We start from the raw sequence: 14,970 nt of genomic DNA, 5'->3' as shown, positions 1-14,970 counted from the left end.
TCCCTCCCTCTTTCTTTCTTTCTTTCTTTCTTTCTTTCTTTCTTTCTTTCTTTCTTTCTTTCTTTCTTTCTAGATAGGGACTTTGTAGCCCAGGCCGATTTCAAGCTCAGGGCAATCCTTCTGCCTCCGTTTTCCAGGTTCTGGGAGGACAGGTGTCACCAAACTGTGCTTTAAAGAAAATCAACTTTTGTTTGTTTCTTAAAACACTATTCAGCCGGGCAGTGGTGGTGCACGCCTTTAATCCCAGCACTTGGGAGGCAGAGGCAGGCAGATTTCTGAGTTCAAGGCTAGCTTGGTCTACAGAGTGAGTTCCAGGACAGCCAGGGCTACACAGAGAAACCCTGTCTCGAAAAACCAAAACAAACAAACAAACAAACAAAAAACCCACTTTATTCAGAGGCTTGGAAAAAGGTTGGAGAAGTCCATGCTGTCCTCCTCAGGGCAGACCTTAGAGATCTCCCTGTCGCTAAGAGCAAAATGGCACTCGGGAGGCAGAGGCAGGCAAATCTCTGAGTTCGAGGCCAGCCTGGCCTACATGGAGAGTCACCAGGACAGCCAGGGATACACTTGAGAGACCTTGGGCTGCCTATGTTTGACGTCTGTGAAAAGGCCCTGTGGTCGGTGGGCGTGGCACATTTGCACAGGGGCACACCTGTGCCTGGCACACCCTGGGCACATGGGTAACTGGTATTCTGGTTTCTTCTGTAGTGCGACTGGGGTTCCACGGTCAGCTGCTGCTCCGCGTCAACCGGACGTCGCTGACTCAGGGCCTCCCCGAAGCCTACCGCGTGCACCGAGCGCTGCTCCTGCTGACGCCGTCGACCCGGCCCTGGGACATCACCAGGCCCCTGCAGCGTGCGATTAGTCTCCAGGGACCCCGCGCTCCGGCACTGCGCCTGCGCCTGGCGCCGCCTCCCGACCTGGCCGTGCTGCCCCCTGGCGGCGCGCGACTGGAACTGCACTTACGGACGGCCGCAGGCAGAGGGCGTCGAAGCGCGCACGCGCACCCAAGAGACTCGTGCCCACTGGGTCCCGGGCGCTGCTGTCATCTGGAGACTGTGCAAGCAACTCTTGAGGACCTGGGCTGGAGCGACTGGGTGCTGTCCCCGCGCCAGCTGCAACTGAGCATGTGCGTGGGCGAGTGCCCCCACCTCTACCGCTCGGCGAACACGCACGCGCAGATCAAAGCGCGCCTGCATGGCCTGCAGCCTGACAGGGTGCCTGCCCCGTGCTGTGTCCCCTCCAGCTACACCCCGGTGGTTCTTATGCACAGGACAGACAGTGGCGTGTCACTGCAGACTTATGATGACCTGGTGGCCCGGGGCTGCCACTGCGCTTGAGCGCCGGGCCCTGCTCCTTGCCTACACTCCCCTTCCAGGATGCTATTTATTTCTATTTATTAATATTATTAACTTATTGGGGTCGGGCTGGGTGGAGGGATTGTGTATTTATTTAAAACTCTGCTAATAAAGGTGAGCTTGGTTCCTATGGGGCGTCTCAGCGACCTCATCATGATTCCCACCTTCCTAGCCTCAGTTTCCCTAGTCACCTGAGAAGAGGACAGGCCTTCATTAGGCTGGCCCGAGGGAGATTTTTTTTTTTTGATTGACAGCTGATGTGAGACGGACCAGCCAGTGCCTGGTAGTCCTGGGATGTCTGAGCAACAAGAAAGAGCAGGACAGAACAGTACACAGCTTATTGTACAGCCTCGGCTTCAGATCCTGCCTAGGTTTCCCTGAAAGTGAAGAACAGTCGTCCCATCTCTACTCCAAACCAGGCCTAACATCCCAAAATTAGGGGTGCCTCTGGCTAGGTTAGGGTTCAAGGGAAGCTGGAACAGCTTGAGGTGACATAACTACTTGAAACACACTGAACTCTGGGCCTTGATATAATTAGTTAGGGTCCTTTACATTCACAGTACTTAGAGAATGAATCTACACACACACACACACAGGCACACACATACACAGACACACATACACAGACACACACACAGAGACACACACACAGGCACACACATACACAGACACACATACACAGACACACACACAGAGACACATACACACACACAAACACACAGGCACACACATACACACACACACACAAACACACAGGCACACACATACACAGACACACATACACAGACACACACACAGAGACACACACACACACACAAACACACAGGCACACAGATACACAGACACACAGACACAGACACACACAGAGAGACACATACACACACACATTCTCTCTAGGGAGGGGGGTGTTGTTGGAATGACTTGTAGGCTGTAGTCCGGATTGTGCAAGACTGGATATCTCAGCTGGTCTTCAGTATGTGCTGGAGTCTTGAAGTAGGTCCCAATGCCAGTGAAGGAATGGATGTGCAAGCAAAGCAGGGATAAACAGGCAAAGAGCAAAAGCTTCCTTCTTCAGTTGTCCTAATATAAGTTCCCAGCAGAAGGAGAGGCCCAGATTAAAGCTGTGTTTTCCCACTTTAAAAAAAATCGGGGGCTGGAGAGATGGCTCAGTGGTTAAGTGCACTGACTGCTCTTCCAGAGGTCATGAGTTCAAATCCCAGCAACCACATGGTGGCTCACAACCATCTGTAATGATATCTGATACCCTCTTGTGGGGTGTCTGAAGACAGCTACAGTGTACTTACATATAATAAATAAATAAAAATTAAAAAAAAAATTAAAAAAAAATCGGGATCCGGGCAGTGGTGGCGCACGCCTTTAATCCCAGCACTTGGGAGGCAGAGACAGGTGGATTTCTGAGTTCGAGGCCAGCCTGGTCTACAGAGTAAGTTCCAGGACAGCCAGGGCTATACAGGGAAACCCTGTCTCAAAAAAAAAAAAAAAATTGGAATCAAAGGCATAGCATGTGCCTTCTCTCAAAGGCCCAGACAAGAAGTGGATCTTGCATGGTCGGTTTAGTCCGAGCCCTTGTGAGGTAGAGTCAGGACGATTTTTGTGAGTTTCAGAACAGCCAGGGCTACACAGAGAGAGCCTGTCTGGGGGTGAGAGGGGAAGGGGGATGGAGAGGAGGAGGGGAGGGGGAGGTTGAGGAAGAGGAGGAGGCGGAGTGGGAGGGAGAGGGAGGAGAAGGAGAGGGAGAGGGAGCACAAGAGCAGATCTTCCCTCCTCAAAGTAAGCAGAGATCCCTCAGAGGTGTGTGTGTGCCTCCAGTTTTGGGTTTAACTCCAGATTCTGTCAAGGCTTGTCGCCACAGCACTGAAGAGGCCTTAAGTGTACTCTGGCGAACAGTGATCCCTGGACAGGACAGCAGGGAAAGGGGACACACGGAGAGGCAGGGAGAGCCACACAAGGTGGAGCCCCAGACCAGGATCTAGAACCAGGGAGTCTTGGGGGTGGGGGAGGAGAAGGAAAAGAAGGGGTGAGAGGAGGTATGGATGAAAAGACACTGTTGTGATCTCTGGGGGCACCGGGATGACCCGAGTAGGGGAGAAGAGGAGAGGGGAATGGGAGGAGGGGAAGGGAGGGCGAAAGAGCCCTGGGGGCTGAGGATGTCACCGAGGCCCTGTGGGGCAGTGAGAAACCTGGTAAGGTTGAGCTAAGGTTTGAGGGCACAGTGACCCTGAAGGGACGGTAGGAAGCCCTGCCTGCTCCTGAAACCAGGCTCCTGTCACTTATACAGGCCCCCACAGCCCCCCTTAGAGAGGTTTGTGGCCATCGGTCACTTAGGAGCAGCGTCCCAAGCCCTCTCACATGTAGATAAGGTCTCCCCAAGTTCTCAGACCAAGCCAATAGGAGGTACCTGCTGCCAGACCCTGACCCACCTCAAAACTGTATATAAGATCCTATCGGGAAGGAATAAAGGTGTGCGAGAACCACTCCGTCACGTGAGAGCATCTGTCATAAAAGCTGTAACACTGCCACTTGGGAAGAGATCTATTCTCCTGAAAACGCCGCCAGAAGCTCCCCCGCACCTCTCGCTGGCTAGTCAGCCTCCCACCGGCTCAGCCCCGCAAACTTGGAGCGACCGGTGCAGCGTCTTGGAGCAACAGAAGGGGCAGCGCGGAGACGGAGGTTGGGGCAGCTGCAGCAGCTGCAGCAGCGAAGGCGACAGCGATCCCCTGCCCTCCCCTTTGCCTGAACCCTCGCCAGGACAGAGATCTCCAGCACTCAGGCCCACAGGCCCCGTAGGGAGTCTCAGCGACATGTGGGTGCGGGGCAGGCAGAGGGGACAGTGGGTGCAGAACAGCGACTTCACATGCAGTTCGGACTCTCCGGAAGCCACCGGTCAGTCCTGTTCAGAGCCAGCTGCTCCATGTGGCCCAGAGCTTTTATTGAGCACCACCTGCATGCACACTGACCGAGGGTTGTTTCTGACCTTCCTTCCGCTTTGGGGGAGGGGTCCTCGTGCCCCTTGTGATGTTGAGCGTGCGGGATCGTAGGGTGTCCCGGGGGGGTGGGCGCGGATTCTTGGGTTCAGTGTCTGTTCCCACAGGCCGGACCGGGCTCAGCGCCACGAGACTACAGGCTCCTCGTCGTCCGCTGGGCCCCGCCCCAGCGACTCCAGATTGCAATAGACGGGCTGAGAGTCCAGGTCGACACTCCTGTAGTTCATGTAGCAGTCACTGTCCTCAGAAGGGCGGCTTCTGCGGAGGCAGATGGACATCAGAGGCGGGTGACTGAGGCCGAGAGACGGGGACAGCGCTGGCCAGGGTTGAGGCCTGTCTGTCTGTCCCTTTTTCCTGAAGCACGGTCTCACCCTGTAGCCCAGGCTAGCCTGGCTCTCACAGATGTATGTTCCTGCTCCGCTCATACCCGTTTTTCCAACTCAGTGTGTGACTCCCACACCTCTGAAAGTCACCGATTCATCATCATTAAAATATAAGTGTGGGGGCTGGAGAGATGGCTCAGCGGTTAAGAGCACTGACTGCTCTTCCAAAGGTCCTGGGTTCAATTCCCAGCAACCACATGGTGGCTCACAACCATCTGTAAAGGGATCCAATGCCTTCTTCTGGTGTGTCTGAAGACAGCTACAGTGTACTTGTCATATACATAAAATAAATAAATAAAAATTAAAAAATATATATAGGTGTGGAAAACACACACCTGATTTGACTTGTATGTGTGCACTCGTGTAGGCGTGTGAGTGCATGTATGCACACATGTGTGTCTGCATGTGTGTGTGCGACCGTGCAAGCATGCACATACGTGTGTGCACGTGAGTGCATTGTGTTGTCTGTGCATGTATATGCATGAATGATTCATGCATGTGTACATGTGAGTGCATGTGTGTATGTGCTTCCATGTGTGTGTGTGTGCACGTGTGAGTGTGTGTCTGTATGTACATGTATGATTCCTGCATGTGTGTGTCTGTGCACGCACATGAATGCACCTGTGTGCATATATGCGTGTGTGTGTGAGCATGTGCCCTGATATCGTCTCTCCAGTTCCAGAACCCAGCTTCTTGTGCTTGTGTTTCTGTGTTTGTTTTGAAACGGAGTCTCATGTAGCCCAGGCTAGCCCTGAACTCAGATTTTATATCTCCCACCCCCACTGCAGCTGGTCTGGATGGCGGGGAAGGAATGTCTGGGCGAGTACTCCAGCCTGGACACAGCCCCACCTCGAGTTTACTTTTAACGTTTTTCATTATCGTTTGCCTGTGCAGAAGAGGGCGTGACAGGCTTTGTGAGCCCTGTATGGGTATGAGGAAGGGAACCCCGTCCTCAGGAAGCTCAGTAGGGCCTAGGGTGGGGCCAGTGAGGCCAGGGCAGGGCCATCTCTCCTGTCCCCTGACAGATTGGCTCAGCCTATGTTGGTGACATTTCCCATCCCCCTCCATGGGTCACTTCCCCTTTCTCAATATTTGCATCTCATTTGCATACCTTTCTTCTCAGCGTCCGAGTTACCCAAATCCCCTACCTCAGCTTCCAGCCCAACTTCTCTTTTTCCAATTCCTGGTCGTTCCCCCCACGGGCGACTCACAAATTTCTCAACTCTCTCTCTCTCTCTCTCTCTCTCTCTCTCTCTTCTCTCTTCTCTCTCTCTCTCTAGGTCCCCAACACAGAATCCTCCTGCCTCCACCCCCAGGGCTGGGGAGGTAGGTGGGAACAACACCCTTACTCATTTATCCAGTCCTAACCTGCTGTGCATCCCATGTGCTGCAGGGGGATGCTGGTGATGTCGCTATCGCATGCGGACACAGAGGTCGTGAGTCAGGAGTCTGGGCTGCGCACCCCTCAGCAAGCCGTACTTGACCTGGAGCCCTGCTTCCTCTAGAGGTGTGAGCTGGGTTTACAGCTCATGAAGTGGGGGCTGGCCCCTTGGGAACTTTCCAGACTCTCACCCCAACCCCTGGAGGTGAAGTGAGGTCTGCAGCCCGAATCTGAGCATGTGAAGCTACTTAACCACACATCCAGCACAAGGCCCAGCTGACAGTCTCAGGACAACTACATATGCATGGTAATCCCCCTGACTCTGACAGCGGCATGTTCCATGTCCTGCTAAAGCCTGCACTGCTCACTGTGGTCAGAGATCTGTGGTCACTCACCTGGCTGTAGCCCATGAGCAATCCTCAGCCAGCTGGCCAACGAAGACATTCTCATAGTCCTCTGTGGACCTGCTGGGGAGCGAGTCTGGGGCCTTGGGGCCAGGTCGCCGACTGCTGTACCTTGGCAGGAAGTCTGTCACTGGTCTGGGGACATCGTGTGAATTCTGGGCTTTGCTGAGGCCGTGCTTACTGGCTCGTCGGCGAAGAAGTCTCCAGGCCAGCACAGATCCACTGACAGCCAAAGCCAGGAAGATAATCCCGGCAGCAAGGGCAGCGATGGTCCCCGGGCCCCAGCTTGGGGGACAGCTGACCTGAAGGAAGGTGGAGAGGTTCCTCGGAGCTGCAGTGGCCGGATGCAGACACAGCAGCTGCTGCTGCTCGGAGCAGTTCTGGCGGGTGTCGTGCCAGGAGGCCAGCCAACAGCTGCAGTCCGCCCTGAGTTCCAGGTCACAGCGTAGGGCCAGTGACCTGTCCACACTGTTCAGATGGTTGTGGGTGACAATCAGGGTTTGCAGCTTTTCCAGGTTGGCAAAGAAGACTCCAGGGAGCACCTCCAGGCCGTTCTTAGACAGGTCCAGGACTTGAGCATGGCTGGCCTGCAAGGGCTGGCTCCTTGGCAGGGACAGGCCAAGGCCACTGAAATTGAGGCATGTGTCATTAAATGTCTGAGTCCAGTCTACACGGCCTGGGTAAACCATGCAGGTGAGAGCTTGACTCCCTGACAGGTGGAGCAGAGCCAACAGCACCAGGAGATACGACCCCAGCACCCCGGCACCGCTGCTTCCCATTCCAGCAGTCTGTGTGGTGACACTTAAGTTAAACACTGTGGGCTTAAAAAATACAGATTAATAAATCAAACCAGGCTATATGTAGTGGCTCATACCTTTAATCCCAGCACTCGTTTGCCAGAGGCAGGAGGATCTCTGTGAGTTCGAGGCCAGTCTGGTCTACATAGTGAGACTCAATAAAACCCAAATAAAACATCCCAACCAGTTAAGGCTTTTCTGACATGAAAGCTCATAGCCACCTCTCTCCGTGTTTCCCTAGCCCCTGAGCCTCCAACCGCTGGTCTGTGAAATGGGTGCATCCCACACCTGCCCACCACAAGACTAGACTACCCCCACACAACTGCCCGGGTTTCCCACCATCTGCAGCACTCTCACTGGCCACAACGCGACCATATGCAAATGAGTTGTTGTCCTGGAAACCGCCTAGCCTGGGTCCCGGCTGGCTTTCCTGGAGACCCTGCTATTCTACATAGCCCAACCCCGGAGTGAGCGAGGCTGCTGAACGACCCCGCCAGCTGCCGCCTGTGTGGAGGCCTGAGCCTGATCCCTGGGTCTCACCTCTTGGCCTTCGTGGTGTCGTAAGCCTCAGGGGCCTAGGGGCTGGGTTGGAGTTCACTGCTCCTGGCGCTCTTCACCTGTGAGTCCAATGCCTGGGGGAAGAGAAGCGGGTGTAGTAGTGGAGGGGACAGCAGAGCCCTCTGCTAGCTTCAGGCTCTCACGAGGGGAGGAGGGGCCATACTGTCCCACTTCTCTCTTGCTGTGACCTCACCCTGAGCTCCTTGGCCCGCAGCTTCCCCTCCACCCGCTTCCTGACCTTTGCTGGGCTCTGCAAATATTCACTCAACGAACAATCACTTAAAATGCCTCAGCTCTGGGCAGATACTCAGGGGACATCTGGACCTGGGAAAGGTCAGAACTGGACAGTGTCCAGCCCCTCTCCCCTTCCTTGCATGGAGGCAGGACAGAAAAAAGGGACAGAGTCCCACAAGGCATCCTAGAAGAGGAGACATTAAGGTTAGGGCTTCAACACATAGCTAGGTGTTGCCTAGGAGTCTTAAAGGGTATCCTTAACTCTCCGAGCTCCTATCCTTCCACAGATGCTCCGTGGAAGTTTCCTAGCAGACTGTTGGAGAGGGGCTACAGGGGCCGACTAGGGGAGGGCACATAGTTCATAAATACCTGGCAGGCAGGCAACAGCAGTTCTCAGCAAGGCGGCAGGAGCTAAGACCCTGTGGCCTGAGGAGCAGCTTGGTAGGAGGAAGCTGAAGAGGGAACTGGAAGTGTGGGCCTCACACTGGTGTAGTCCCAGGAGCAGTGGGAGCCAGGCTGGCGTGTGCTCAGAGGAAGAGAGTGTGTCGGGGTGTGAAGACCGAATCTGTATCCCTGAGGCAGAGAGACATGCCAGGCTATTGGAAAGAACCCCACCTGGGGAGAGGCTGTCCTTGAAGAGAAAGTGGCTAGGCTGTGTGAGGCCATAGGGTCGGGTGACCAGCTCAGTCATGGAGCCTCTTGGGGACGCTACCCACGAAGAGGCTCCAGGGCAAGGCTGGCAGGGCTTCGGGATACAGGAACCCTAGCACTGAAAGGGGTCATGGGGGCCTTGCCTTCTGGTAGCTTGGTTTGTGTGTGTTCCCTGACCCTGGAGAGACCTTTTTGGGGCTGGAGAGAATCCTCAGCAATTGAGAGGGCTCCAGCAAATCTCAATCGAGAGCCTAGAAGTTTGTGTCCCACACCAGTGGCCCACATGTCTGTTATATGATGCCCCATGTAGATGAACCAGGACTCATGACCCTGAGAGACAGATGTCAGACACAATGACACAAGCAGTCTCCCTTCCTAGGCTCCTCCAGCCTCTGCTCATGACATTGGGCTCATTTTTGGGTCATGGAATATTCTGGAAGCAGAGATGACAGGTAGGCTAGGGGGTAGCTGACAGGAGTCTACTCTCTCCTCCTCCATTTCATCTCAGGGGCTGACCTCAGACTGTCAGCATGGTGGCAAGGGACACAGTCTACAAAAACCTTTGAACGAAAGCCACAAACAGAGGCCAGAAGTGCCCTCAGCCGCAACCATACATGCTCAAAGACACCCCAAAATATCCAATGATTCTTAGACACCCTTGAGATCCTCAAAGATACTGGGATACCCCCAATGTTTCTGAAATGCCAGACACACACACACACACACACGCACACACACACACACACACACACTTCCCAAGATCCCTAGAGACTCAGATAGACACACAGCCCTTGGTACCAAGGCCCTAGTATATGACACCCCACAATTCAGCTCTGCTGTCCTAATCCTCCGGTGCTGTAGCAGCCTGCGCCCCTCAGTGTCTCAGTCTCTGAGGTCAGCTCCACCTGCTGCTTGTCCCCCACAAATGTCTGACACCCCAGAAATGCCCACTCCTGCCTACAGTCCTCCCTGCAGCCAGGTCCTGCACTCCAGTGATCCCCTTCCTGGTTCCCTGTGAGGGCTACAGGGCCCATGAACACTGCAATGAGCTCACTCCATTCTTTTCCACAGGAAGGAAGAGGGCTGCGTGCCAGGCTGCTGACCAAGCAAAGATCAGGGGATGGGCTGTGTGACTGGGGACACTGAGAGTCATTGATTAGGTTAAAATTGACAGATGAATGCCAGTGTGCTTGTGCCCACTGTCAGACTGGCAAACCCAGGGAATTGAGAGACAAAGCAGTTCTGAACTATGATCTACTCAGCCAGTGTAGCTTAGGTTGTGCTGGAGCTGTCATCCTCCTGCCTCTACATCCCCAGTGTTCGGGCAGCAGAGTCTGTGGTGCCACCCAGGATGGGATTTCATAGAGGACTCGACGGCCTGTGCTCAGAGGCACTCAGGAAACTGGGGGCGTTAGACAGCAGGCTAGTCTCTTCAACAGAAGACTGGTATGGCTGTTTCCTGCCTGGAATGTGGATCTGGTTACCAGCCTGGTGACCTGTGCTGACTGCAGAGCCAGACCAGTCTTTATTGTGGACATTTTGTCTCTTGGTCAACAGGACCCATCTTTACGGAAGTGGCCGTACATACTCTGTAAAGTTTCAATGTAAACACGTCTTAAGCTTCATTGTACACAGGGGATTGGGTTGTTAATTATCAGCAGAATGTTTCCCCCCACCCAAATTGTGCTTAAATATGACAATAAACTGTCCCGTGTCAGACTCCAGCTGCCGAGTCGTGTTAAACCGGATTTTCCTCTTGCGTCACCAGGGTCGTTTCTTGGCCAGCCCTGGTGTTTGCAGACACCCTCACAGAATTGTAGAAGCCACTTATAGCGAAATATGTCATGAATGAAGCCAGGGTGGTTATGGCAGTGCACCCCCACAAGCTCACCCCCATAGTGTTGCACTGCCCTGTGGGAGTACAGAGGGCTCCTACTCAGAGGGTTTTGGAGAACAGCCCTGAACTGCAGGAGCTTGGCCACACCCACAGCTGTGGACCCAGGAGAACAGCTTCTTCTGCTTGGCTGCTGCCCTGCCTGCTTCCCAGGCCAGCCTGAGCTACTGTAAAAGGCTAGGCTCCTCAGTGAGGACCTGGGGGTGAGGCTCAGTGTGCAGCCCTTGCCTAGGGAGTAATAACATCACCTCCATTTCACAGACAGGGAAACTGAGGCCCAGGCTGCTTGAGTGGCTTCTGAGGGTGTCTATAATTAAGCCGAGGGTCTGGACACAGCTGTGAAGACACCTTGATGCTGTCTGGATCCACAGAGGATTGTTTCTATGGACTGGAAAGTTTTTGAGGGCGGGTTTGGAACTTGAGATTCATCTGTCTCTCGAGTGCTGGGTCACAGAGCTCCTCCCACAGGTTTTGTTATTTGTATTTAGTGGCCTCGAGTCTTTAAAAAAAATGTGTGAGTGTGTGACACTTAGAGTGTATGTGTGACACTGTATGTGAGTGTGACTTTGTATAAGTGTCCCTGGAGGCCAGAAGAGCATCTTCAATCCCCTGCCAATGTGAGCCACAGGGGGCAGGCGCAGGGATGGAGTCTATGGCCTCTCAAGAGCAGCATGATCTTTTATTGGCAGAGCCTTCTCTCCAGCCACACACCCGTGAGCCTTTGGGTTGGTGTTCGCCACAGGAGTGGACACTATCTGGTTATTTAGGAGCTGTCTAGGCACCAGACCTGCAGCATCACGACTCTCTGCAAACGCTGCAATTCTAATCATTCAGTCTGCAGAATGTGCTACCTGGGGGCAACAGGTGACTGGGGGTGCGGGGATGGAATCCAGAGCCTGGTGCATGCTGGGTAATCAGTTTGCCATCTATGTACCAAGCCTCAGATTTTCCTGTTTAATATCTGGAAAGATTTTTTTTTGAGACAGGGTTTCTCTGTGTAGCTCTGGCTGTCCTGGAACTCACTCTGTAGACCAGTCTGGCCTTGAACTCACAGAGTATGAACACTTATTAGACTTGTACAAGATGCAGCAAAATCTCCACTGTTTGGCTAAGGGCAATGTGGTGATAATAAAAATGCCAATTTTATTTTTGTTTCATGTGTATCGGTGTTTTGCTGGTATGTATGTCTATGTGAGAGTGTCAGGTCCCCTGGGACTGGCGTTACAGTGAAGAACCAGAGTGACTTCATTTTTTTATAGTAAAGACAAACTAAATTCATTCTCGTTTGTGATTACATTTGTTTTCCAAGGACGGGGCCAGGCCTCACCTATAACCTTAGCTATGAATGGCTCTGTGCTGCTTGTCCCAGAAATGGCAACCATGTTTTAGTTTGGCTTCAGGTACCTGGGCCACTGTGACAATCTTGTTACTAGTACCTTGCAACCATGTTTTTGTTTCAGGAGCCCATAGGTCTAACCCCTTACCTTTATGCTTGCTCATGCACCCCACTTATTTTACCCACCAAATCCTCCGTTTGGAAACCCCCTACTCCTGAGCTATAAAACCCTTGTCTTTTTCACATTCAATTCTGTCTTCTCGAACCCTGCCTTATGGGGAGACAGCATGTGTTCATGACTAAACATGCTTTATTAATGTGGCCACCTTTAATGGGGCTCTGGTCTTTTCCTCCAATGTTTGGGACTAATAACAGTTGTGAGCTGCCATATAGGTACTGGGAATTGAACCAGAGTCCTCTGGAAGAGCAGTCAGAGCTCCCACCAGCTGAGACCACCCCCCACCCCCCCAATTAAGCCAGGTTGGTGTCCAGGCCAGTATTCCCGGCCCTTGGAGGCTGAGGCAGGAGATGGTGAGTTCCAGAGACCTACACAGTTTCTCAAGAGTTTTGCCCTCTGTCGTGAGATAATCCAATGCATAAATATGTAATGTCCATTTGGGAGCCCAAGGGAAGCACAGGCTAGGCCTGGTGTTACTAGGATCCCGAATGTGGCTGCCGTGGTCACCGTCGCTCTCTGCTGCTATCGCGTGGCTACACCTGGAACTACAGCTCGTGACTGTTTTGAGGGGCAGGAAACCCAGGACCCACGGGGGTCAGGAGAGAATGGGGTGCAGATTCATCTGCTCAGCAAATACTGAGTTCTCTTCGGGAAATGAGAGTCTGTGACAGGAACGTGCGTTACCAGCACACCCCAAATGAGGACCCGGTGTCTGGTCCCCGTGTGCACCCTCAGGCAGGTTGCTTTGTCACTCTGAGACTATTCTCTGCAGACGTACCATCGCCGGGTGGGAGGACTCAGCAAAAGATGAATTCAGCCCTGTGCTTGGCGCTGAGCTCAGGATCTGAGGTCGGGTGGAATGAGAGACTGCTGGACGACGGGGCTCGGTCTTTCTGGGGAGCATCTAGCAGAAGAGTATCCTGTCTCAGGATCGGTGCGGCTTGCAAGTTCTCATGCGGCGGGAGCAGTCTACGGGGTGGGCTGAGCCTCCCGGCGGTCGACCGGGCGCCAGGGTGTGGTCCAGTGAGCGGGGACGTCTCTCCCTCCTTTCCTCCCTCCCGCGTGGCTCGGAGAGGGCAGAGGCTGCGTTGGCACCGCAGCACAGAGCAAGCAGTGTCCAAACTCGGGCTTTTGTCCCCAGTAACTATTTTGGGACCTCCACATCCCGAGAGCCTGAGGCACAGGTCGCCCTCAGGACCCCTTCCTCCCTCCACCCCAAGTTCACGTTCCCGGGCTTGCCGCGTGCACCAGCTGAGGCTGCTCCCTTCCCGGTGTTGTTTGGGTTTTAATTTTTGTGTTGCACTTAGAAAATTACCCATAATTACAGCTGCGAAGAGGAAACAGTCTCCGAGTACAGCCGTGCTCCAGCTGTGCCGCCTCCAAAGCACAGCTGGGGCGGGGCTGTGGCCCGGGACGGAGCGGGAGGGGGTGCGTGTTGCAGCGTCTCCAGCGGTTAGCGGTTCCCCGCGGGGTGGCCCGGGGCGCGGGTGTCAGGAGCACCCACTGTCAAAAATAGTGACAAACGAGGCGTTTGGGGAAATCTAGAGAAGGTATCAAAGGAATGGGGGGACAGAGGACAGGGGAAGGGTGAGAAAGGAGAGAGGAAGCAGAGAAGAGAGAAGACATGAAGGAAATAAGGGGAAGGAAAGAGTTGGAGGAGGAAGGGGAGGAGGGTGAAGAGGGGGAGGCAGCCCTGCAGTCCCGGGGCCAGCCACACGGGGGCACGACGGAACCGGCTCCTCTGGTGATAGGGTTGTCATGGAGCAGGATCTTCTAGGGAAAAAGTAAGTTTAATCCTTCTGGGTTTTTTTCTGTGCGCCAGGAACGGAGGTCTTTGCGTGCTTTAGGAAGCAGGGGTCCACTTTGCAGAGCCTGGCCCGCTTAGGGAAACAGGTAATCTGGTTCCTATAGCACCCGAGAGAAAGGGGAGCAAGTGAGGGGCCCCTCAAATGCCTTCCATCCCCGCTAGTCCAAGTCTGTGGCCGGGTCACTTTATTTGACGTATACTTACTGTGTCTGTGTTTATGCACACGTACGTATCATTGTGCGTGTGGAAGTCACAAGAGTAGTCAACAGTTTCACCATGTGGGTCCCGCGGGTTGAACTCAGGTCATAAAGCTTGGTGGCAAGCGCCTTCACGTGCTGAACCATCTCGCAGGCCCAAGGGAACAGTTTTCTGGGCCCATCACCAGCCACTCATGGTGGCTCTTGAAATAAATCTCTCCACTCGCGTGCTGCTGTCTCCACTACCTTAACCTTGCGTGTGCCCCGGGGCCTTTGCACTGGCTGTGACTAGTTTGGCCGCTCGCTCACTCCTTCCACGTCCTTCAGTGCCAGCCATCTCTCTTCCTCTCCCTCACGTGGGCGGGCCCCGTCTATGCCCAAACTGGGTGTGTGTGTCCTGCGAGCTCAACTCCCCCGACTTTCCTAGCTGTGTTTGGGAGCGCCTCGGTTGCCATGACGACGGCGCAGTTGCTCCCGCCCGCTGAGCCTCCCCCAAGCAGCTTTCAAGGGCTGCGGGCGCCCCCGCCTCGTTCTTTCCTCCTCCTTGCGTCCGCCTCCACCCTCCTCCGGGACTCCCGCCGCCTTCGCCGCCGGTCCTCCCTCCCTCTGTCCGGCTCCTGTCGCCTGCTTTCCCCAGCGGACTCTTTTCTCCAGGAGTCGTAGCAAAGTGTCCCCACTGGGTCCCCAGGGCCTGGTAGACAGCAGGCGCTCAATAATTAGTTCCAGCGGGTGGGTGAAGACATTGAATGAAAAATTTGTGGCTCAGAGAGGGGAAACCGTGCGTCCC

General features: G+C 54.2%; 2 protein-coding genes across 6 annotated transcripts in view; one reads left to right on the top strand and one right to left on the bottom strand.

The window, feature by feature from the left end:
• Positions 1-1,488, top strand: part of Gdf15 (growth differentiation factor 15) — a 3,102-nt gene extending 1,614 nt beyond the window's left edge. The window contains exon 2 of the mRNA XM_028786137.1: positions 709-1,488. Coding sequence (XP_028641970.1) covers positions 709-1,340 — 632 coding nt within the window. The 3' untranslated portion in view covers positions 1,341-1,488. The remainder of the gene's footprint in view (positions 1-708) is intronic.
• Positions 1,489-4,234: 2,746 nt separating this feature from the next.
• On the bottom strand, positions 4,235-8,554 carry Lrrc25 (leucine rich repeat containing 25). 5 transcript variants are annotated; one of them, XM_028786122.1, is made up of 4 exons: positions 8,490-8,554; positions 7,869-7,960; positions 6,523-7,352; positions 4,235-4,621 (listed from the first exon to the last, which is right to left on the bottom strand). In XM_028786122.1, the coding sequence occupies exons 3-4, from the start codon at positions 7,308-7,310 to the stop codon at positions 4,483-4,485; spliced, it is 927 nt and encodes a 308-aa protein (XP_028641955.1). In that variant the 5' UTR covers positions 7,311-7,352; positions 7,869-7,960; positions 8,490-8,554; the 3' UTR covers positions 4,235-4,482. The 5 variants fall into 5 exon arrangements, with proteins under 5 accessions (XP_028641955.1, XP_028641957.1, XP_028641953.1 ...); XM_028786124.1 differs by having other exon boundaries at positions 6,523-7,345; XM_028786120.1 differs by lacking the exon at positions 8,490-8,554 and having other exon boundaries at positions 7,869-8,051.
• Between the last annotated feature and the right edge of the window lie 6,416 nt (positions 8,555-14,970).

This window comes from Grammomys surdaster, unplaced genomic scaffold (assembly GCF_004785775.1).
Source record: "Grammomys surdaster isolate TR1022 unplaced genomic scaffold, NIH_TR_1.0 125429, whole genome shotgun sequence".
NCBI classification, from domain to species: domain Eukaryota; kingdom Metazoa; phylum Chordata; class Mammalia; order Rodentia; family Muridae; genus Grammomys; species Grammomys surdaster.
The sequence above is the reverse complement of the archived record's forward strand: the minus strand, read 5'-3'. Positions and strand labels throughout refer to the sequence as shown.

Excerpts from the sequence above, each read along its gene's own strand:
- Lrrc25 (XM_028786122.1), bottom strand. The coding sequence starts at position 7,310 with ATGGGAAGCAGCGGTGCCGGGGTGCTGGGGTCGTATCTCCTGGTGCTG. Across the intron at positions 4,622-6,522 it reads TGCTCATGGGCTACAGCCAG|AAGCCGCCCTTCTGAGGACA; the intron begins GTGAGTGACCAC and ends CTGCCTCCGCAG.